At 45.7% G+C, this 23,291-nt stretch overlaps 1 protein-coding gene across 1 annotated transcript in view; it reads left to right on the top strand.

The window, feature by feature from the left end:
• brip1 (BRCA1 interacting helicase 1) overlaps nucleotides 1-23,291 on the top strand; it is a 232,794-nt gene that overhangs the window by 95,245 nt on the left and 114,258 nt on the right. Inside the window, exon 7 of the mRNA XM_037677750.1 lies at nucleotides 2,781-3,053. Within this exon, the coding sequence (XP_037533678.1) occupies nucleotides 2,781-3,053 (273 nt within the window). The remainder of the gene's footprint in view (nucleotides 1-2,780; nucleotides 3,054-23,291) is intronic.

Here is a 23,291-nt window from a genome sequence, read left to right as displayed (position 1 = left end):
TATATATATATATATATATACATTATCTTTTTACCCACTTCTTCCATTTTTGGTTACTGGGGTCACTGTACCCATGTCCGGCAATCACTGTGCGAGGGGCGGGGGACACCCTGGACAGGTCTCCATTCTATCACAAGGACACATAGAGTCAACGAGACAAACAACCATTCTCTCTCTCTCACACTTAGAGACAATTTAGAGTTACCAGTCAGTCTAACATGCATGTTTTTGGTCTGTGGGAGGAAACTGGAGTACCCGGAGAAAACCCACACATGCACAGAAAGAACATGCTGACTCCACCCAGAAAGGCCCCTGGACCGGGATTTGAACCAGGGACCTGCTCGCTGAGAGGCAGCAGCTCTACCTGTTGCACCACCGTGCTGCCCCTATATTTATACACACACACACACACACACACACACACACACACACACACACACACATACATATATATATATGTGTGTGTGTGTGTGTATATATACTGTGCCTTGTGTAAGTATCCAGCCCCCTTGAACTTTTCAACCTTTTGCCACATTTCAGGCTTCAAACATAAAGATATAAAATTTTAATTTTTTGTGAAGAATCAACAACAAGTGGGACACAATCGTGAAGTGGAATGAAATTTAATGGATGTGTCAAACTTTTTTAACAAATAAAAACTGAAAGTGGGGCGTGCACTATTATTCGTCCCCCTTGCGTTAATACTTTGTAGCTCCGCCTCTTGCTGCAGTTCCAGCTGCAAGTCTCTTGGGGTTTGTCTCCATCAGTTTTGAACATGGAGACACTGAAGTTCTGCCCATTCTTCCTGCAGAACAGCTGGAGCTCAGTGAGGTTGGATGGAGAGCGTTTGTGAACAGCAGTCTTCAGCTCTTTCCACAGATTCTCGATTGGATTCAGGTCTGGACTTTGGCTTGGCCATTCCAACACCTGGATATGTTTATTTGTGAACCATTCCATTGTAGATGTGTCTTTATGTTTTGGATCATTGTCTTGTTGAAGATAAATCTCCGTCCCAGTCTCAGGTCTCTTGCAGACTCAAACTGGTTTTCTTCCAGAATGGTCCTGTATGTGGCCCCATCCATCTTCCCATCAATTCTGACCATCTTCCCTGTCCCTGCTGATGAAAAGCAGGCACAAACCATGATGCTGCCACTACCATGTTTGACAGTGGGGATGGTGTGTTCAGGGTGATGAGCCGTGTTGCTTTTACTCCAAACATATCGTTTTGCATTGTGTCCAAACAGTTGGATTTTGGTTTCATGTGACCAGAGCACCTTCTTCCACATGTTTGGTGTCTCCCAGGTGCTTGTGACAAACTTTAAACAACACTTTTTATGGAGATCTTTGAGAAATGGCTTTCTTCTTGCCACTCTTCCATAAAGGCCAGATTTGTGCAGTGTACGACTGATTGTTGTCCTATGGACAGACTCTCCCACCTCAGCTGTAGATCTCTGCAGTTCATCCAGGGTGATCATGGGCCTCTTGGCTGCATCTCTGATCAGTCTTCTCCTTGTTCCAGATGAAAGTTTAGAGGGACGGCCGGGTCTTGGTAGATTTGCAGTGGTCTGATACTTCTTCCATTTCAATATGATTGCTTGCACAGTGCTCCTTGGGATGTTTAAAGCTTGGGAAATCTTTTTGTATCCAAATCCAGCTTTAAACTTCTCCACAACAGTATCTCGGACCTGCCTGGTGTGTTCCTTGGTCTTCATGATGCTCTCTGCACTTTGAACAGAACCCTGAGACGATCACAGAGCAGGTGCTTTTATACGGTGACTTGATTACACACAGGTGGATCTATTGATCATCATCAGTCATTTGGGACAACACTGGATCATTCATAGATCCTCACTGAACTTCTGGAGTGAGTTTGCTGCTCTGAAAGTAAAGGGGCCCAATAATATTTCCCTGTCAGCTCCTCTGATTATTGAGCATGAGCTTTGGTGTTTGGAACCACTTTGGCATGACTGTCTCAGATGAGTTGTCGAGGAGAAGATGGGCCCCGGAGGCCATCTTAGCCTGTCTTGTACAAAATGTTGTTTTATCTTAAATTTAGTGTGCGCAGCTTACATTTCAGTGCGTTCTGTAGCCTGTCAGTTATTGTACATACTGAAACAACCCAGCGTTCCTCCAGGACCATGGAGCAACACAGAAAATAAAGTGCAACACAATACAACACAAGGGTGCAGATACACAACAGTACAATAAAGACAGACAGACCTGATTATCCTCAGGACCTTACTCAAGTCCTCTGGACATGTCTTAACTTTGTTAGATTGTTCTACCTGGATTATTCAGCATGAATCAAGATATTTTGAACCACTTTGGCCATGATTGACTCATTCTTGTTCAAGAGTTTGAGCAGGCGGCAGGGGAGAGGGTGGACTACAGGAACCACCTGAGCACCATCAAGCTGGTTGATCCACTATGAGAAGATGCTATTTATAAGACTGAGTTTGTTTTGGCTCCTCAGACTGAAGAAGTCTTTTGGATGTAAGATGAAACGTTTCAACAAGAAGAATCTGTCCAGAGGACCTGATTTAACTTTGTTAGATTTTTCTTCCTGGATTATTGAGCATGCATGAAGAAACTTTAAAATAGTTTTAGCTTTGTTGCATTACTCACTAAGTTTACCTTTGTGTCTTACTCCTTCACAACACATCTGGTCGTACAACAGTAAGCCTCATCAAGTAACAATTCTAACTATTCTTTCAGGTTATGAGATGTTGAAATAAACTATTTGATTTTGACTTTGAGCATTTGTCTCTTTTTCTGTACAGGTCTCTGAACCCTGCACCTATTGTCCGTGTGCATCAGCCAAAGACAATGTGAAGGACAAAGACAACGATGGCAGGAAGAGGATTCCAAAGATTTTTTTTGGAACACGCACACATAAACAAATAACTCAAATTGCACATGAATTAAAACGCACAGCTTACACTGGCGTTAAAATGACTATCTTGTCCAGCAGAGAGCACACCTGTGTCAATCCAGATGTGGTGCCTCATTTCAACCGCAATGAGCGATGCAAGGATCTACTTGAAGCCAAAGATGTAAGCAAAGATATACAATTTCACAGCTACTTTAACTTCTGAATTACACCACAACTAAAATGATCTTAAAGATTTTACTGCCTTTGCTTTTACATCAGCAAAGGTAGAGAGCTGGCTGACATGATGCTGAGAAGGAAGGTAGATGTTTTATGTGTCCAAGAGACCAAGTGGAAGGGCAGCAAGGCTCGCAGCATTGGAGCAGGGTTCAAACTGTTTTACCATGGTGTGGATAGAAAGAGAAATGGAGTAGTGGTGGTCCTGAAGGAGGAGTTGACAAAGAATGTAGTAGAGGTGAAAAGAGTGTCAGATAGGGTGATGTGTCTGAAGGTAGAAGTAGAAGGTCTGATGCTAAATGTTGTCAGTGGTTATGCTCCACAGGTTGAATGTGGTGTGGAGGAGAAAGATACATTTTTTAAAGATGTGGATGAAGTGATAGAGAGTATTCCCAGGGAGGAGAGAGTGGTGATGGGAGCAGACCTGAATGGACATGTTGGTGAAGGAAACAGAGGTGATTAGGAAGTGATGGGTAGGTTTGGTGTGAAGGAAAGAAACCAGGAAGGACAGATGGTGGTGGATTTCACCAAGAGAATGGAAATGGCTGTAGTCAACACCTATTTCCAAAAGAGGGAGGAACATAGAGTGACCTATAAGAGTGGAGGAAGGAGTACGCAGGTCGACTACATTCTGTGTTTTTTAAAAATTTTTATTTATTTTTTTCCTCCCAGGCTCTCATCAAGGTGGCAGCTTCTGTTTTTCCTCCCCCATTTTTCCTTCTTCCTGCTCTGCTCTCTGTGTGTCTGAAGCGCCTGGGTCTCATCTCCCGAACATAAATTAAGAAGATTATGGATTTGGTATTGTGGGCGTTCAACTCTATTGATAAGATTTTTTCATCAAAGCAACAAGGTCCTGGAGAACCGGCATGTCCAGCTGAGACTCACGCTGTGGGGTACTTCATGGATTCGTGGGGAGTGTGGCAGATGATGTGTCTCTCAGTCCTGTCTCAAGAGGATGTTGAAGACGTTTACATATTTGGAATTATGATAGCAGGGACTCTGCTTTTTGGCATCGGCAGGGCTCTGTTTTATCTACTTTTGAAGAAGACGGCGGCAGCAGTTTCGGCCATGGAAAAGCTTCCGAGTCAGTATGAAGGTCTGGTCCTTGCTGTGGGAACTTTAAATCGTCTGGTTTACGAGCTTAACCGTAAGGTGAAAGCGATTGAGAATCGCAGGTCACCTGCGGCTTCTGGGACTCGTCAGCGTGGTGGGTTTGACCTTGAAGGAGACTCATAGCATGGATCAGTGGAATGGAATCCCACAATTAGGCTTTTTCGGAACCAGAACGCCCAGATGGACTCAAGGCTGAAGACAAAAGTAATCTCTGCCTGAAGAAAAACAAGAATCAAGTTTATCTAAATCAGACTCCCGACGGCCTTGGAGACAGGCCGACTATCAATTTCTCCTGGGACATGAGTACCCAAGGACAGAAACTCAACCCCCCACCCCCGAGAACTTTCTGTGCAAGCTTATCAGAACTGTCCTCTGGAACAACATCTTCAGAAACTGTGGCTGATCTGAAAAAACGCTCATGGACAAATCTCAACACCTCGATGTCAAATGCAAATGTAATCATGTTTTAATTGCGCTGCTGGTAGAGTTTTTTGATGTCTCAAATCGTGTCCTGATAGACAAGATGTGAAAGATCTTTTTTTGTAATACCACCGTCTACCCTCATGTTTCTACCCCTTTTCCTATCTAAGATTATTATCTGATAAGGATAAAATGGCCGCGCTTTTACAGTTGCAGCTTCGTGCACTCCGCCCATCTTTCGGACGACTGTACGTACATATTCGCGTTGTACCTCGGTGCAATTCCAATAAAGTTTATTCTGATTCTGATTCTGAAACCTGAGGGAGATTGGAGACTGTAAGGTTGTGGCAGGGGAGAGCGTGGCCAGACAGCATCGGATAGTTGTGTGTAGAATGACTGTTGTTGTGAAGAAGAGAAAAAGAGTCAAATCAGAGAAGAAGACCAAATGGTGGAAGATGAAGAAGGAAGAATGTTGTGAGAAATTCAGAGAGGAGCTGTTAAAGGCTCTGGGTGGTAAGAAAGAGCTTCCAGATGACTGGACTACTACAGCAACAGTAATTAGAGAGACAGGTAGGAAGGTACTTGGTGTGTCATCTGGACAGAGAATGGATGATCAGGAAACCTGGTGGTGGAATAGTGAAGTGCAGGAAGCTGTTCAAAGAAAGAGGTTAGCCAAGAAGAAATATGACAGAGAGAGGACTGAAGAGAGGAGACAGGAATAAAAGGAGATGGACCGTAGAGCAAAGAGGGAGGTAGCTAAGACAAAGCAGAAGGTGTATGATGAGTTGTATGGGAGACTGGACACTGAAGAGGGTGAGAAGGACATCTGATGGTCCTTCTTGATCATGTGAGCAGCTGGTTTTGGTTGTCAGCAGCAAACTGGTTGATCCACTCTGAGGAGGTGCTTTTTATAAGACTGAGCTGAATACAGCACCTCAGACTGAGGAAGTCTTTTGGATGAAAGCCGAAACGTTTCTACAATTTTTTGCTTCTTTTTTTTTGAATGTCCAGCGGACCAGATTTAACTTGTAGAAACTCCATTGTGTCTTTGTGGATTTAGAAAAAACATATGACAGAGTGCCAATAGAGGAGGTGGTTTTGCATGAGGAAATCTGGAGTGGCAGAGAAGTATGTTAGACTAGTACAGGACATGTATGTGGACAGCAGGACACATGAGGACAGCAGGACATGTATGAGGACAGCAGGACATGTTTGAGGACAGCAGGACATGCATGAGGACAGCAGGACATGTACGAGGAGAGCAGGACATGTATGAGGAGAGCAGGACATATATGAGGACAGCAGGACATGTATGAGGACAGCAGGACACATATGAGGACAGCAGGACATGTATGAGGACAGCAGGACACATATGAGGACAGCAGGACATGTATGAGGACAGCAGGACATGTATGAGGACAGCAGGACATGCATGAGGACAGCAGGACATGCATGAGGACAGCAGGACATATATGAGGACAGCAGGACATGTATGAGGACAGCAGGACAGTGGTGAGATGTGCTGTAGGAGTGACAGATAGATTCAAGTTGGAGGTGGGAGTGCATCAAGGATCAGCTCTGAGCCCCTTCTTGTTTGCTCTGGTGATGGACCGATTAACAGATGAGGTCAAGCAGGATTCCCTGTGGACTATGATGTTTGCAGATGATGTGATCTGTGGTGAGAACAGGGAACAGGTGGAAGAGAACTTGAGAGGTGGAGGTATGCACTTGAAAGAAGAGGAATGAAAGTCAGCCGTAGCAAGACAGAGTCCATGTGTGAATGAGAGGGAGGAGGTGGAACAGTGAGGCTACAAGGAGCAGAGGTCACAAAGGTGCAGGACTTCAAGGACTTGGGGTCCACTGTCCAGGAAATAGGGAGTGTGGTAAAGAGGTGAAGAAGAGAGTCCAGGCAGGATGGAATGATGGAGAAAAGTTTCAGGAGTGATTTGTGACAAAAAGGGTGTCAGCAAAGGTGAGACCAGCTATGTTGTATGGTCTGGAGACAGAGACATGGACAAAAAGACAGGAGACAGAACTGGAAGTGTCAGAAATGAAGATGTTGAGGTTCTCCTTAGGAGAGACAAGGATGGAGAAGATCAGGAATGAGATCATCAGAGGTACAGCACAGGTTGAACAACTGGGAGATAAAGTTAGAGAGGACACACTGAGATGGTTTGGACATGTCCAGAGGAGGGACAGTGGTTTGGACATGTCCAGAGGAGGAACAGTGGTTTGGACATGTCCAGAGGAGGAACAGTGGTTTGGACATGTCCACAAGAGGGACAGTAGTTTGGACATGTCTATAGGAGGGACAGTGGGTATATTGGTAGAAGAATGTTACAAATGCAGCTTAAAAAGGAGAAAGTAGAAAAAGACAAAGAGGAGATACTGTATATGGATGCAGTTAGAGAGGACATGAAGGTAGTTGGAGTGAGGACAAAGTGTGCAGAGGACAGAGTGAGATGGAGGAAGAGGACTCACTGTGGCAACCCCTGAAGAGAGAAAAGCCGAAAGAAGAAGAAGAAGAAGCTTTTACATCAGCAAAGATAGCCAAAGGTCAATGCTTGTTTGATTTATGTTAAAACGTTGGTTACGTACTGTAACCCCAGATTCTATGAATATAGGTGTAGCCCTTTAAGGCTGTCGCTGATGGGTTTATCCCGATATGCGTAGCATTGCACTGAAAAAATTTAGTCCACGCCCACCTGCTGTGTGGGCCCCATCGATCCGTATAAATTACGTTAAGAGCGGGTAATCGGCTCCCAAAATAGCTTTTTCTTCAGCCATTTAGGAGCCAGTGAGGCCCGACGCTTAAAGGGCTACGCTTATACTCATAGAATCTGGGGTTACAGTACGTAACCAACATTCTATTTCATATGAGCTTCGCCCTTTAAGGCTGTCGCTGATGGGTTAAGGGCGAAGCAGATGTGGTCCTCGCCTCACTGGGGCCATTCGAACACCGTATGAAGCAGAAGTTTGCCCAAAAAACGTCTTGTCACTCAGCTCCCCATGTGCGTAATTACGCATTGCGTAATTATGTGTACCATGCACAGACGCATGTTGTGTAACTATGCGTTCTGAATGCATGAATGCCCCGGAAAAAAATTCAGCGGGGAGGGAAAATATGTTGAAAAGAGCCATGAACCAACCGGTTACGGCTGAACAATATGAACAGATTAATAATAACAGGAGAGCTGATTATTAATCAAATGAACTGATTGGTAACAATAGTCATGAACTGATTAGTGACAATAGAACCAAAATAACAATCACAACTTGTGACTGATACCAACATCTCACACTGTAATGCATGCAGACAGATGTGAGTTAAACGGAGTTCCATGAAAAAACAATATTCATTCTGTAAACACTAAGGACAGAATGTGTCATGGAACGGGCCGTCACATCATGTAGATAAAAGTGAATGAATGAGCAGGGTGTTGACCACGCGGCCGCAGTGCAAATATCCTGCATTGTCATACCATTATGCAAGGCTGTCGAAGATGTGATACCCCTGGTCGAGTGTGCTCTGAGGTTGACAGGAGGCTCTACATCTGATGCTCTGTAGGCTTCAGAAATGGCCTCACACAACCAGTTTGACAAGCGCTGGGTGGATAACGGGCGACCTGCAGATGCATCTCTATAATGCACAAACAAATGTTGAGTTTGACGCATTGCAGCTGTGCGTGCTATGTAACACGTCAACGCCCGCACCGGACAGAGAAGATGGAAAAACGCCTCTTCTTCTGATTTGTGGGAGGAAGGGAAAAAACTCTTCCAACGATATCACCCTTGATTTAAAAGAGCTCGTGATGTTTTAGGCATAAAGCTGGGTTTGGTCTTAAATCAGCTGAGCTGCCGTCAGCCTGAATTCTAAGACATGACGGAGCGACAGAGAGGGCAGATAATCACTCACCCTCTTAGCGGATGTTAAAGCCAGTAGCAGGGTTGTTTTAAGAGACAAGAATTTAATTGGGACCTGATCCAGAGGCTCAAATGGAGCTTTGATCAGGGCTTGCAAGACCAGCTTTACTGTGGAGCAAGTGGGTGAACAGACCAGCGTCTCTGTACACCTTTTAGAAAACGTTTCATCAGCGGATGATTAAAACCTGTTCTGTCTCCTAACCCTTCGTGGCAGGAAGAGATGGCTGCAGCTTACGTTTTAATCGTGCTGGACGCCAAATTTCTGTCCATCAGCTGTTGTAGAAACTACAGCATGCCACCTATTGGACATGAGATGACTTCTACACCTTTCTCAGTACACCAGCGCTGAAAAACTGTCCACTTTGATGTGTACAGCGCTGTGGTAGATGCAACACGTGAATCGTGGATTGTGCGCACTACATCCTGTGGGAGACCCATCCTCTCTAAGCGAATCCGCTCAGCGGCCAGACCCACAGGTGCTGGCCTATTTCTGGGTAACTCCTGATCGCTCCTCCAGCCTGGAGGAGAGCATCCTCCCTCCATGGCAGTTTCCACGGGCGCCCCGACAGCAGGTGTTACAGGACTGGGAACCATGGTGCGTTCACGTGCTCGGGGGCAACCAGGACAGCTGTCAATCCCTCCTCCTGAACTCGGTTCAGAAACCGTAAAATCAGAGGAGGTGGAGGAAACGCATACAGAAGCGTTTTGGGCCATGGGCTGTGGGCAAACACATCCACCCCCAGTGGTGGTTCGTCTCGCGGGCTCAGAGAAAACCATAGTTGACACTGAGCGTTTTCTTGTGTCGCAAACAGGTCCACAGCTGCTTTGCCAAATTTCTGCCACGTCTGAGTCATCAGGTCTGGATGGAGAGTCCAGTCCCCATGACGTGGACCGCCCCTGGACATCACATCTGCCCCTTTGTTCAGAACACCGGGTATGTAAACTGCTCTAATGGAGAGCAGGTTTTGGTGAGCCCAACACAGTAGCTTTCGCGCAATGTGTAACATCTGCGCTGAGCGCACCCCCCCTTCCGGTTTATGAAAGCAGCAGTGTGTCCAATGTGTTGAATCACGTTCAGCACCGTGTGGCACTCCAAAACATTTATGTGGGCCGATGTGGGATGGGGCGACAGCGCCCCTACTGCTTGAGATAGGCATGTCCCCTCCCAGCCTGACAGCGACGCGTCTGTGAAGACTGACACGTATGACGTGGGTCTGCTGACGGGGGCTCCCTCCGACAAAACCAGGGTGTTTCCCCAGTGTCGGAGGTCTGCCCTCACGAAGGGAGGAACAGTGATCATCCGTCTCTTTTGTTTTTCTGGATCCACACGCAGACGCGCAAACCACCTCTGGAGGCATCTCATGTGTAATAAACCCAGTGGGACAACTGTGTGAGCTGATGACATCATTCCTAACAGCTTCATGATGGAAAACAGCTGTTACCACTCTGCCAGGTCTTATGTGACGGAGCTGGTCTTTTAAAGTGTTGATTCTCGTTTGTGATAAACGAGCCCTCATGGTGGTTGAGTTAGCTCCACTCCCAGATAAACAATTGTCTGGGCCAGGAAAATTGAGCTTTTCTTCCATTTTATGGTGAAGCCCAGATTTAACAGGTGTGATGTCAGCACCTTAGCCTGCATCACTGCTTCCTGCCTGGAGCGTGACAGCAGCAGCAGGTCATCCAGGTAAAACAAAACTCTCATCCCTGCTCTGTGTAACGGATGCAGGGCTGTCTCCACACACTTTGAGAACGTGTGAGGCGCGAGGGGATAACCGAACGGCAGCCTGTTGTACTGATACTTCATGCTTTGAAAGGAGAAACGCAGGAATTTCCTGTGTTTTGGGATGATCGGTATGTGCAAATAAGCATATTTCAGGTCGACGGAAAACAAACCAGTCGTTTCTCTGGATGTTGTCCAACAGCTGTCTGGTTGTTAACATGTGAAACCGTTTGTCCATGATGACCTTGTTGAAAGCTGACAGATCCAAAATCGGTTTCATCTCTCCGGTCTGTTTGGGAACCAGGAAGTAACGTGAGTAAAACCCTGTGTTTTTCTCTCCGTTGGGAACTCTGGAGATTACTTCTTTTATCAGAAGCTCTTGGACTTCTGCATTTAGGGATGAGATTTGGTCCGGTGATGACAGGACCGTCTCTATAATTCCTCCGAACGGAGGGGGTCGGGTTGCAAATTGCAACGTGTAACCTTTGCATAACAGCCTGGCCATCCATCTGTCTGGCGAGCATGCTTTTAGCCACTCCGCGTAACGTTCGTGGAGTGGACGTGCGTTTAAGTGACACGTCATGTTTTGTACGGATGTCATCCAGTCCACCGCCTTGACCGCCGTCATGTGTCGCGGGAATGTTATCCGCGTGACCCAAGGCGAGGCTTCCTCGAAAGGGTTCTGAACGCGCCCGTGTGCTGCGTTCGGACCGCGGACCAACCTTCATGTCTAGGTGGGCCGGTGTGTGCTGAGGCGAAGCGTGGCAGTTGATGACGCCGTGGGGCTGTGCGTTTGACGCCACTGCGGTGAAAACGCGTGTCGCTCCTGCCGCGTGCGGTGTCCTGCGCTGGGTTTGCTTTGAGATCTCGCATCTATGCCGCCATGAGCGGGCGAGCACTGCGAAGCTGTGAGTGCGACTTCATCTACGCCGTGCCGTTTGAGTGAAGACTGCGAGCCCCGCGGGAGCACACGTTTTCTCTGGTGGGACACGCGCCACTCTCTCTGGAAGCGAGACTCGTCACTGGGTTCGCTCAGCTGTTTCACGCTTATGCTGCCGTGAGTGGCCGAGCGCTGAGATGCAGTGGATGAAGGCTGCCTGCGCTGCGGCGGCACGCGTTTGCTTTGATGCGGCGTTTGTCGCTCTCACTGAGAGCGTGGTCCTCCACCGGCTCGGCCTGCAGTCCCACATTTATGCCGATGTGGGCTGGTGAACGCCGGGGAGCTGTGTGTGCACCATCATCAACCCAACGCCGCTTGGGTGAAGGCTGTTTGCGTCGCGTGAGTGCGCGTTTGACACTGCTTGGGTGAGGATCGTACAGCTCGGGTTGACAATGAGTTATTTCGCTTACCATTGTGAGATGTGAGCGTCTCGTCATGTCTTGGAGCAACGGTGAGTTTAAAAAACCCTTATTAAAGACACTGTCTCGTTATGTGTGGAGGGTGTGTGCGCAGCCGCTGCGAGTCCATCCGAGCTTACAGACTGGCTAGAAACAGACACTTGATCATTGAATGATGTTTTATTCAACATTTGTGTCATATTTACACACACCCTCTGCAGACCATCATTCTGAATCTTTTCCCCCTTGAGCTCTGGGATTCGTTGGCCCAGGGCGCCGTCTGCTGGGGGTCTCTGGGAAAAACGATGGACACTCTGTTGTCGGGATGAAGAGGGCCGGACAGGCTGAAGCTCAGCGAGACGGCCGTGGAACCATCTTGCCACTGGCTCATTTCGTGTGGAGGGTGTGAGAGAGAGCCACTGTCAGATCATCTGAGCTGACAAACTGGCTAAAAATGGACACTTTCATCATTAAATTATGTTTTACTCCAAACTCGTGTCACCTACACACATTCTCTGCCACAACCTTCAATTGCTCTGCCATTTGTTGTCCTAGACCGCCATCTGTTGGCGGTCTCAGAGAAACGCTGAAAAACTCCGTCCTCCGGCTGCGATGCGGGCCGGCAGATAGCAAAGAGGCGCACTGGTTGGGGGTGACGTCAGCTGCTCTGCAGACGGAGCATTGTCTCCTCCCACCTCTGAACATGTACGCCAACAGCGTAACGTGTTGTTCGCTGCGGCCGTCTGGAACGCATGCTGGTGAGCTCAGTTGGAGAGCGGTGTCACCGTCTCAGTTACGCTAACCGGAGGCATGGGATGCTGGTCCACCTGGAACATCTTGTTCCAATGACACCTCCGTCAGGCTTGGCTCCAAGGGGCACTGAGGGACTTTCCGCTCGGTGAACCCCTGCTCTGGAGATCAATCAACCTTTATTTAGACAGGTAAATCCCATTGAGCCTCGAGGACTCATTTACAAGAGAGACCTGTTTTCAACAAAGAAAGATGACAACAATGGACAACAGCAACAACAATAAACAACTATAAAAAGTCCTAATACAGGTTTTTTTTTTTTTTTGTACAAATAGGATGGCTAAAAGGAAAAAAGGAAAAGGTAACATAAAAACAAAAAACAGCTAGATTCTAAGGTGAATGAAGAAAACTAAAAACAGGAACATGTCAGCATTGGTCCCTGCCAGGAGTCCAACAGATTCTTAAAGCCACTTAGAGAGGTCAAAGGTCGAGAGCTTCAAATCTTTTTGTAAGATATTCCAGGAAACGGGAGCGGAGTAGGAGAAGGCCCTTTTGCCTAGTTCAGTCTTCATTGAGGGAACACTGCAGGTAATAATGTCCTGAGAGCGCACGCTGTAGCTGCACTCACACAGAGACATGTAGGAGGAGATGTATGAAGGCAGCAGACCAAGCAGTGATTTAAAGATGAAAATGTACCAGTGAGAGAGTCTGCGTGAAGTTAATGATGTCCAGTTAACCAGTGAATACAGGGTGCAGTGGTGGGTATGATAATCATGGCCAGTTATGAATCTTAGTGCACCATGATAGACAGCATCCAACATCTGCAGGGTTCTTGTAGGAGCGTTCATGTAAATAATGTCACCATAATCAATGGAGGGAAGGAAAGTCACAGATACAAGGCTTTTCTAGCATTCAGGGTTAGACAGGATTTGTTTCTGAAAAAGAAACCCAGTTTAACTTTCAGTTTCTTTACCAAGTTTTCCACATGGAGCTTAAAAGAGAGATGTGAGTCGACCAAGATACCCAAATATTTATAGGAATCAACAAACTGGGTGCGAGATGGGTGCGGACTGTGGAAACTGGCCCCCCCAATCTACCAGGAAAAAACGGCTGTGGCCTCGCCCGTAGGACGTCCTGTTGGGAAAACGAGGCCAGGTGGATCAAGACGGTGAGCCGGAATGGAACCTAGTAAAAACAACCTTCCCGCTGGATCATCCGAACTGGCGGGGAAAGGCATGGGACGTAAAAAAGGTCCCTTCATGTCAGCCGCCTCCTGGGTTACGCCGGGCAACCCCAGAGGGCGCCGTCGGCCGGGAGCGGTGTGATCGCCGATGCGAAACGAGGTGGGATGGGGTGAGCATTCACTCAGCCCCCCTCCACCGACACTACGCTGTCCAGGAGGGAATGAGCAGCGGGGGCTGCAGCTGAGCGCCGCCTGTCCCGGAGGAACCATCCGATTCGCTCTGACGGTCGGCGATAAGAGGAAAATTACAAGATGGCGTTGTCCAGCGTGTAGCGACCTGTCACTGAGAAATACTCCTCGGTGCTTACCTTGAAACAAGACTGCTCGTCAGCTTTTCCTCGGGAAGGAGAACTCACCGGACGACCGGAGGTCGACGTGCTGGGCCAAGTATTCTTAACAAAGGTTGGTCATCTACACAACTTTCCTTCTTCGTTCTTCTAGCAGTGCTATTAGCTTGCTGAAGAAAAATGGGAGCCAATTTCCCGCTCTTAACGTAATTTATACGGACCTGGTGGGGCCCACACAGCAGGTGGGCGTGGACTAAATTTTTTCAGTGTAATGCTACGCATATCGATGAATCCAAGATGACGCCGGTGTGTAGGGCTGCCCGTCTCTCGCTCTCTGCTTGTATTTTATTTTTGTTATTTTTACAATGGTTTGTGCAGTGTGCCGAGTCATATTTTCAGTATGATCGTCGGGCACTTTTGGAGCTCCGTACATTTGCTGAAATTCCCGCGGAGTTTTTGAACAGCGGTCAGCACTCTCCCCCACCGGTCCTATCTGAGATTCCTGCGTTCCTTCTGCGTGACCCTGGCCTTTCTCCATGGAGGAAACGTCGCAGACGTCATGGGAAGCGTGCAGGAATTTTGGTGAAACTGAGGCAAAGTGTGGATTATTCTATCAGGACTTGCTCTGGATCTGATCATCTCCTCTCTGACCCATGGTGCTCCCGGGGCCCGGCTACTGGCCAGCTGCCCGCGCGCTCAGTCCATGGAAACACCTGGAGTTGTTTACCTTTGCACGGCACCAGCAGACCAGGAGGAGCTGTTCTTCATAACCTGCGCCCGCTGGCGCGCGCGTCTCCATCCACGGCTGTGCCTGTGTTGGACAATATCAGGATGTGTTTAATCAACGCAAGGTCTGTTTCCAACAAGACATTTATCCTAATGACGAGGAGTTGGATTTTCTGTTCTTCACAGAATCTCGGATTTCTGATGGTGAGTCCAGCGCCTTGGCGGAACTACTAGCCCCGGACTGTCTGTGTTTCAATGCCCCGCGGCCATCAGGTCGGCGCGGGGGGGATTATTAACAGTTTTTAAAGCAAACTTGGCCTGTAAACAGTTGTCCATCCCGGTGTCCCACGCCAGCTTTGAGCTGAGCGCCTTTGAACTCGGACACTCTCCTACGGTTCTGTGCGCGCTCGTCTACCGTCCACCTCGTTCTAAGTACTTCATAAAAGAATTCTCTGACTTTTTGGCTGATATCACACAAAGATACACTCACTTTTTGCTTATTGGTGACTTTAATTTGCATGTGTGTTGTCAGGAGAAGCCCTTAGTGAAGGACTTTCTAGATTTATTGGACTCTTTTGGCTTAGCTCAGCAGGTGAACGGTCCTACCCAGGAACATGGTCACACGTTGGACCTCGTTTTAACTCGCGATGTCTCTGTTTCTAATTTGAAAATCGGTGACAATGTTTTTTCAGATCACATGCCTGTATTGTTTGACTTCACCCCCCCTTGTCCTACTGCTAAGACGTGCGTTCCTGCACGTACGCGTTCCATTAACCGTTTCACTGCTGCTCGTTTTAATGAAGGTTTTAACTCTGAGAGGATCGAACAGCTCTCGGTGTCTCTTACCACTGAGGAGCTAACCTCTCAGTTCAACTCTGCCTGTTTAAATGTTCTGGACCGTGTTGCTCCCCTTAAGACCAGAAAAACGAAACTTAAATCAGAGCCCTGGCTGAATGACGTCACACGAGCCGTTAGGCGGCAGTGTCGCAGAGCTGAAAGAAGGTGGCGGAAGGACAGGCTGCAAATTTCTTTTCAAATGTTAAGGGAGAGTTGGCGTCACTATCAGAAAACCGTTAAAGCTGCCAAATGTAAATTCTTCTCTGATTTAATTGTCTCCAACTCTCACAACCCCCGAGTTCTTTTCTCCACCCTGAACTCAGTTCTACACCTCAGTGAGCCTTCACCTCTGGAAGCCTCAACTGAGCTGTGTGAAAACTTCCTCCATTTCTTTTTAGAAAAAGTGGCAAACACCCAGGCACTCATTTCTCCACCAGCTCATGATCTGTCCATCCCATCTCAGTGCTTGGCTGTGTTTGACCACTTTGAGCCCATCTCTCTGTCTTCTCTGGAACAGGTAATGTGCAGCATGAAGCCATCTGGTTCCCCCTTTGATGTGGTCCCCCCTCGACTGCTAAAGGAAGTTTTTCCTACCCCGGGTCCTTTTATTCTCGCTATTCTGAATAGCAGTTTATCCTCAGGTGTGGTGCCAAAGACTTTTAAGCATGCTGCTGTCCAGCCCCTCCTGAAAAAACCTAACCATGAGCCCTCAGTCATGTCCAACTTCCGGCCTGTCTCCAGACTCCCATTCACCTCTAAACTACTGGAAAAAATTGTGGAGTCTCAGTTGAAACAGTTTTTGGGGGATCACGCTATCCTTGAGTTATTCCAATCTGGCTTCAAATCTGTCCATAGCACTGAAACTGCTCTACTGAAGGTTTTTAATGACATTTTCATATCCACAGACGCAGGTGATTCTGTGCTGCTTGTCCTATTGGACCTTACATCTGCTTTTGACACCATCGACCACAACATCCTCATTTCTAGACTGGAGCAGTGGGTGGGCATCACAGGGTCAGCCCTTAAATGGTTTGGGTCCTACCTCTCTGACAGAACCTTCTGTGTCAATATCAAAGATTTTAGTTCGGCATCGACAGCGCTCCAGTGGGGGGTACCGCAGGGGTCCATCCTCGGTCCCCTTCTCTTTTCATTATACCTGCTGCCACTAGGTGCTATCTTCCGCAAACACAACATACCCTTTCATTTCTACGCCGATGATTGCCAAATTTACTTCCCCCTGAGGCACAGAGGCACACGCTCTATTCAGCCTCTTCTTGACTGCCTGGCTGACATCCGGGACTGGATGGCTTTAAACTTCTTAAGCTTCAATGAGAAGAAGTCTGAAGTCATGCTGTTCCATCCCAGTGGCTCACTCATGAACCATGACATTGACCTTTTCTCTCTAGCCCCGCTAGAGAAACAAAAGGTCACTAATCTGGGGGTGATAATGGACCCGTCCTTAAAACTCAACAGTCACGTAAACATGATGGTCAAATCTTGTTTTTTTCAGCTGAGACGGCTGTCTAAGCTGAAGCCTATACTCTCCAAAAAGAACCTTGAGACAGTGATCCACGCCTTCATAACATCTAGGCTTGATTACTGCAATTCACTTCTGTTTGGAATCAGTCAGTCCTCCATTGCTCGTCTACAACTGGTCCAAAATGCTGCAGCCCGATTTTTAACTGGTACAGGCTATAGAGCGCACATCACGCCAGTTTTGGCCTCCCTGCACTGGCTACCCATTCACCTTCGGATCCATATGTTTTTAAATCACTGAAAAGTTCCGCCCCATCCTATCTCACTGATCTTCTGCAGCCATATGTCCCACCGCGCTCTCTGAGGTCAGCAGACCAGATGCTTCTCTCAGTCCCAGAAACCCGTCGTAAGCTCAGAGGTGACAGGGCTTTCTCTGTCGCAGGTCCACGACTGTGGAATGAGTTGCCACTGAGTGTCCAGCAGGCTCCTACACTCTCAGTCTTTAAGTCTCGCTTGAAGACCCACTTCTATTCTCTTGCCTTTAACACCTTGTGATTTGTTTTGGTCCGGTCTGTTCTCTACTCTGTTGGCCATTTTAGTTAGCTTCTGCTGCTATTTGTATCTGTATTTCTATTTTATGTTTTCCTGTCTGCTGTGCATGTTTGTTTCTTTTGTACAGCTCTTTGGTTGGCCTTGTTGCTGTTTTAAGTGCTATATAAATAAATTGGTATGGTATGGTATGGTATATCGGGATAAACCCATCAGCGACAGCTTTAAAGGGCGAAGCTTATACGACATAGAACAAATTGGTTCACAGCAGTCAGCACGATTCGCCTCTTTCCTCCTAACTTTTATTTTTTCCATAGCTTCTTCCTCTTTTACCCTTTCTGGCTCTCATATCACCAGTCATGGAAGCTGTTTTGCTAGTTTAGAATCAAAATGACTAACATATGTTTTGGGCAACGCACAAAAATTTGTTCTCCAGCTGCTGATTTTAATATTTATTACACCTAATAAATACACATCACATTATACAAGGATAACGACAAAAATAAGTAAATAAAACGAGAGAGCAACATTTCTGCTACAAATGCAAAAACAAACCTTTAATGATGACAATTAGATACTCATCATTTCTTGAGTTAGGATAATCTTAGTCTAGAACTCAGTGACATTATAAGCATTCCTTCAAGAAATGCTTGGCCTTTTATTTTTAAATTGTTTGTCAGATGAATGTCTTGTTATAAAATACTTTGTTATAAACACTCTGCTGCAAGTTCCTGCACACCGTTTTAAGTAATACATGTGCAACGAAAATTTTGCTTATTTTGGACAAATGGCTTACAAAAGAGTTTCCTAATGTTGTTGTAAGTCAGCTGAGCAAGTCTTTACAGGTCTCTTGTAAACAGGACCTCAAGGCTCAATGAGTCTAACCTGTTGAAATAAAGTTTGAATGAGTGCAGACTGAACAGACAAAAGATTTAGTCTCAGCGAAGCATACACATCAATAATTTGTTCATAGCAGCCTTCTCAATAACTTTTTGAGTAGGAGGCCGGTGTCATTTCCTAATATCAACACGTAGATGTTCTGTTTGAAGAAAATGTTGGTGAAGGCAGACTGTTTAAACTCTGATCACTGATGGGAATGTCTCACCAGCATCAGAGTCAGACATTCGTTGTCATTTGCACCTCATGTGGTACATGTGGTGGAACAAAATTATGTACACAGGGTTCCAGTTACATCCAATAATAAAATGTGTAAGAAAAACAGTAATAACATCTAAGATAAGAACTAAGAAAAACATCAACTAAATTTACACTAAGCACTCATAACATAAAAACATTACGTTGAACAGCAGCACGAACATGAGTGTGTGAGCAGATGAGCATGCATGAACACATCAACATGGAAAAGATCAGCAGCAACATGTAAAAGATCAGCAGCAACATGGAATAGATCAGCCACAACATGAAACAGATCAGCACCATCATGAAACAGATCAGCAACATGAAACAGATCATCAGCAACATGAAACAGATCATCAGCAACATGAAACTGATCAGCAGCAACATGATGTGATTTTTCCACAGTGATTATTCTGGTTAGAGATTCATGAGTCTAACAGCCTCAGGGTAGAAGCTGTTCCTCAGTCTAGTGGTTCTACACTTAATGCTCCTCAACCTCCTTCCTGAGGGGTGTTGGATTTCATGTTTTATCTTTTATCATTATTTTAATCAAGCTTGAAATTTCTTTAATTACCTTACAATCATTTAAATATTAATCAGTTACTTTGATTTGAATTACTTAGTTAAATAGAATATTAACTTCAGGTAGTTTGTCTAAATATAATCTAGTAGAAGTTCTCACTCACTCACACACACACACACACACACACAATCACACATGCAGGGACTGACACGCACACACACAGAACAGATGAGAATGTAGTTTGCTTAAACATAACTAGTAAAGATGATAGAACTTAATATAGCTGACTAAACTTAGTAAAGATGATAGAACTTAATATAGCTGACTAAACTTAATTAGTAAAGATAGTAGAAAGTAGCATTGAATAGTTTAACAAGCATTTAATCGTTTAACAAGTATGCTCAGCTCAAGAGAAAGTTAACAAAGGACCATAAAACCATAAAACCTTATCTTTTGGTATGTGACCTCCAAGGCCGAGGAACCCCGTAACCATGACAACGGAGTGTTTAAACCAATCAGGAGCAGTCTTTGTTAAATAAGGGAAAGAGTCAGGACCGAGGTCATTACATTTTGCTGGAGGATTGCCATCAGACAGGTCTGTCTTTGAAATGCCCGTGTATGCATACATTGTAATTGTATCTTTGGATTTCTGAGTACTTGTAAATCTGTCGAATAAATCTCTTTGAACTAAGGAACTGCTTCAGCTGTATTGAACGCCAATGTGGTTCTTATAAGCCACGTCAAATTGGTGACCCCGACGGGCAGCTGAGGAGTCCATGAATTGAGCCGAGGTCGGTCCTGGACTCCCACATTGTGAAATTCTGGGCCCCTTACTTCAGTTTAAGGTAAGCGAGAGTTTCCTTGTTTGCTTCGGCTCTAAAAACTCCGCATATTCGACTGTAAACTAAATTGAATTAGTTAGATTCTTCCACTGTGGGAGTTCGGACCGCCTCCTGAAACAGACATTTGGTAAGCTAATTAAAACTTATTTGTGTGTCCTCAAACGAGTGATTTGCTTGTACTCAGAATTGTAAAGTGTTGCGCAAGCGTACTTTTAATAGGTTTAATGTGCACGGCTTACTTAGACATTTTTAGGTAGTTTTCACAAGTTTGTGGACTTGTGCCGGTGGAAGGCGGAAGGCCTACCGGAAGTCACGTGGGTGACAACGTTTTCTCTCAAAATTCAGTGGGATTTGCCATCCAAAACTTTAGTCTGACGAGGCTAAGGTACATAGCGTTTCACAAACGTCTGTGGGGGCTGAGGGTCGGGCCTCCTCTGGCCAGTGTTGACTGCCGCCTAAACTGGACCCCATTTTTTACTTTAGATTTGAGAGAAAATGAGTGAAATAGCATAGAGTGTGTGCCAAATTTCCGGTGTTCTGGGAGTTCACCGTAGTGTATAATTAGTGTAAGTTCATTGTGTGCCGTGCTGTGCAGATTGGGACAGACATTCTGTCTGTGTGTGTGACGGTTTTATTTTTTCTCTCTCTTCTTCACTTCTTCTTATCAGTGTTAGGCTGAGAGGGGGAAGGGTGAATTTTTTCTCTTTCTTTTTTCTCTTCACTGTCTTCAGTGTGGGCCGTGATTTGCAGGTTCTGTGTGTAAGACAGCTTTTCTTTTTTTCTTCCTTCTGCTTATCAGTGTTAGGCTGAGAGGGGGAAGGTGGATTTTTTCTTTTTTTTCTCTCTTTCACTGTTTTCAGAAAGGAGGGAGTGTTTCCATGTCAGAGCTTCAGTGGGACTGGTGCTACCATATCCTGACCGAAAGGGGGCGCTGTTGTATTAGGCAATTACAAGGCTTTACTTGCTTAAAGTGAGGACTTGTGTTGATTTTTCCAACAGATGCCTGGACTGTTTGAGAATAAAAACAATTGAATGCATGTGTGAATGAATGTTGTCAGCAGGTATGGAGTACATAACTAACAAATCTGTAACTGGTGCTGAAACTTTACAAGAACAATCTAAGAGAGTTAAAGCTGTGATTAATGTTATACATGCAGCCAACACAGGTAAAAGTAGGGCATTGGACAGCCTTTTGACTCAGCTAGTCCAGACCGAGGTAGGAACATCACAGACGCTTACACAACTGGCTTGGGATAAAGTTAAAGATCAAAATACACAAATTCAGGAGCTTAATGAGGATTTGCTGACATGTAACTCTTTTCTTAGACGTCAGAAGCTTCAAAAGAAATTAGATAAGCGTAGTAGCATTCAGGAGATGTATAAACAATTAGCTTTGTTGTGTCAGAGTGTGCAGAACTTGGGGACATCAGAACAATTTAAACCACGACCTTATGTGACTGAGGTGACAGGGGCGACAGCACCACCTGCAAGACAGACCTGTCTGATGGCAATCCTCCAGCAAAATGCAATGACCTCGGTCCTGACTCTTTCCCTTATTTAACAAAGACTGCTCCTGATTGGTTTAAACACTCCGTTGTCATGGTTACGGGGTTCCTCGGCCTTGGAGGTCACATACCAAAAGATAAGGTTTTATGGTTTTATGGTCCTTTGTTAACTTTCTCTTGAGCTGAGCATACTTGTTAAACGATTAAATGCTTGTTAAACTATTCAATGCTACTTTCTACTATCTTTACTAATTAAGTTTAGTCAGCTATATTAAGTTCTATCATCTTTACTAAGTTTAGTCAGCTATATTAAGTTCTATCATCTTTACTAGTTATGTTTAAGCAAACTACATTCTCATCTGTTCTGTGTGTGTGCGTGTCAGTCCCTGCATGTGTGATTGTGTGTGTGTGTGTGTGTGAGTGAGTGAGAACTTCTACTAGATTATATTTAGACAAACTACCTGAAGTTAATATTCTATTTAACTAAGTAATTCAAATCAAAGTAACTGATTAATATTTAAATGATTGTAAGGTAATTAAAGAAATTTCAAGCTTGATTAAAATAATGATAAAAGATAAAACATGAAATCCAACAGGGGAGTGGGGCAAAAAGTGTGTGTGCTGGGTGAGTGGGGTCCTTCATGATGCAGGTGGCTCTCTTCCTGCATCTGGAGGTGTAGATGTCTGTGATGGTGGGGAGACTGACTCCAACATCTTCTGTGCAGCCTTCACCACTCTCTGCAAAGCTTTTCTTTCTGCAGCTGTGCAGCCTCCATGCCACACGTTGATGCTGGAGCACAGGATGCTCTCCACTGCACACCTGTAGAAGGAGGTGAGGACTGAGCTTCCAGACCAGCTCGTCTCAGCCGCCTGAGGAAGTAGAGTCTCTGATGAGCTTTCTTCATCAGGCTGGTGGTGCTGTTGCTCCAGCTGAGGTTGTTGTTCAGGTGCACACCCAAGTACTTGTAGCTGGAACACCGGCATGGAAAGAGTTATGAAGTCATAATCAGCAGAAGCTGTCAATCATTTTTTGAGTAACATAACATATTTTCAAACATCTAAAAAAATAATTATTTCACTATGAATTGATTTTTATTCTTTTATTTTGCAGCTGAATGCACACAGCTCAAAAACTTCACTTGGTTTTCTGTAACAGACAAATCATGAAATGTGATGCACATCAGAAGCATCACAGTGTGAACAGAATTAGACGGTTTTAACTCTAACTTTATGACTTCATGCTCTTCAGGGAGAAATCAACCGCCTTATTTAACTGCTTATAAATACTATTTGTTTTTAATTTTATCACAAAAAAACTTGTCAGTCTTTTACAGTTGTCTGAACCTGGAATAAAGATATCTGATTTTAATTATTTTTTTCCATTTTAACTCCTTAAGGTTTTTTTATTTAAAAACTCCACCCATCCATCTATTTTCTTCCGCTTATCTGGGGTCGGGTCGCAGGGGTAGCAGTCTAAGTAGGGAGGCCCAGACTTCCCTCTCCCCAGCCACTTGGTCCAGCTCCTCCGGGGGAATCCCGAGACGTTCCCAGGCCAGCTGAAAAACATAGTCCCTCCAGCGTGTCCTGGGTCTTCCTCTGGGCCTCCTCCCTGTGGGACGTGTCCGGAACACCTCACCAGGGAGGCGTCCAGAAGGCATCCTAAACAGATGCCCGAGACACCTAAACTGGCTCCTCTCGATGTGTAGAAGTAGCGGCTCAACTCTTGAGTCCCTCCCGGATGATCGAGCTTCTCACCCTGCCCAGAGCCCAGACACCCTGCGGAGAAAACTCATTT

Source organism: Nematolebias whitei, chromosome 6 (genome assembly GCF_014905685.2).
Source record: "Nematolebias whitei isolate Nwh7 chromosome 6, NemWhi1, whole genome shotgun sequence".
Lineage (NCBI taxonomy): Eukaryota > Metazoa > Chordata > Actinopteri > Cyprinodontiformes > Rivulidae > Nematolebias > Nematolebias whitei.
This window is presented reverse-complemented; position numbering and strand designations above follow the sequence as displayed.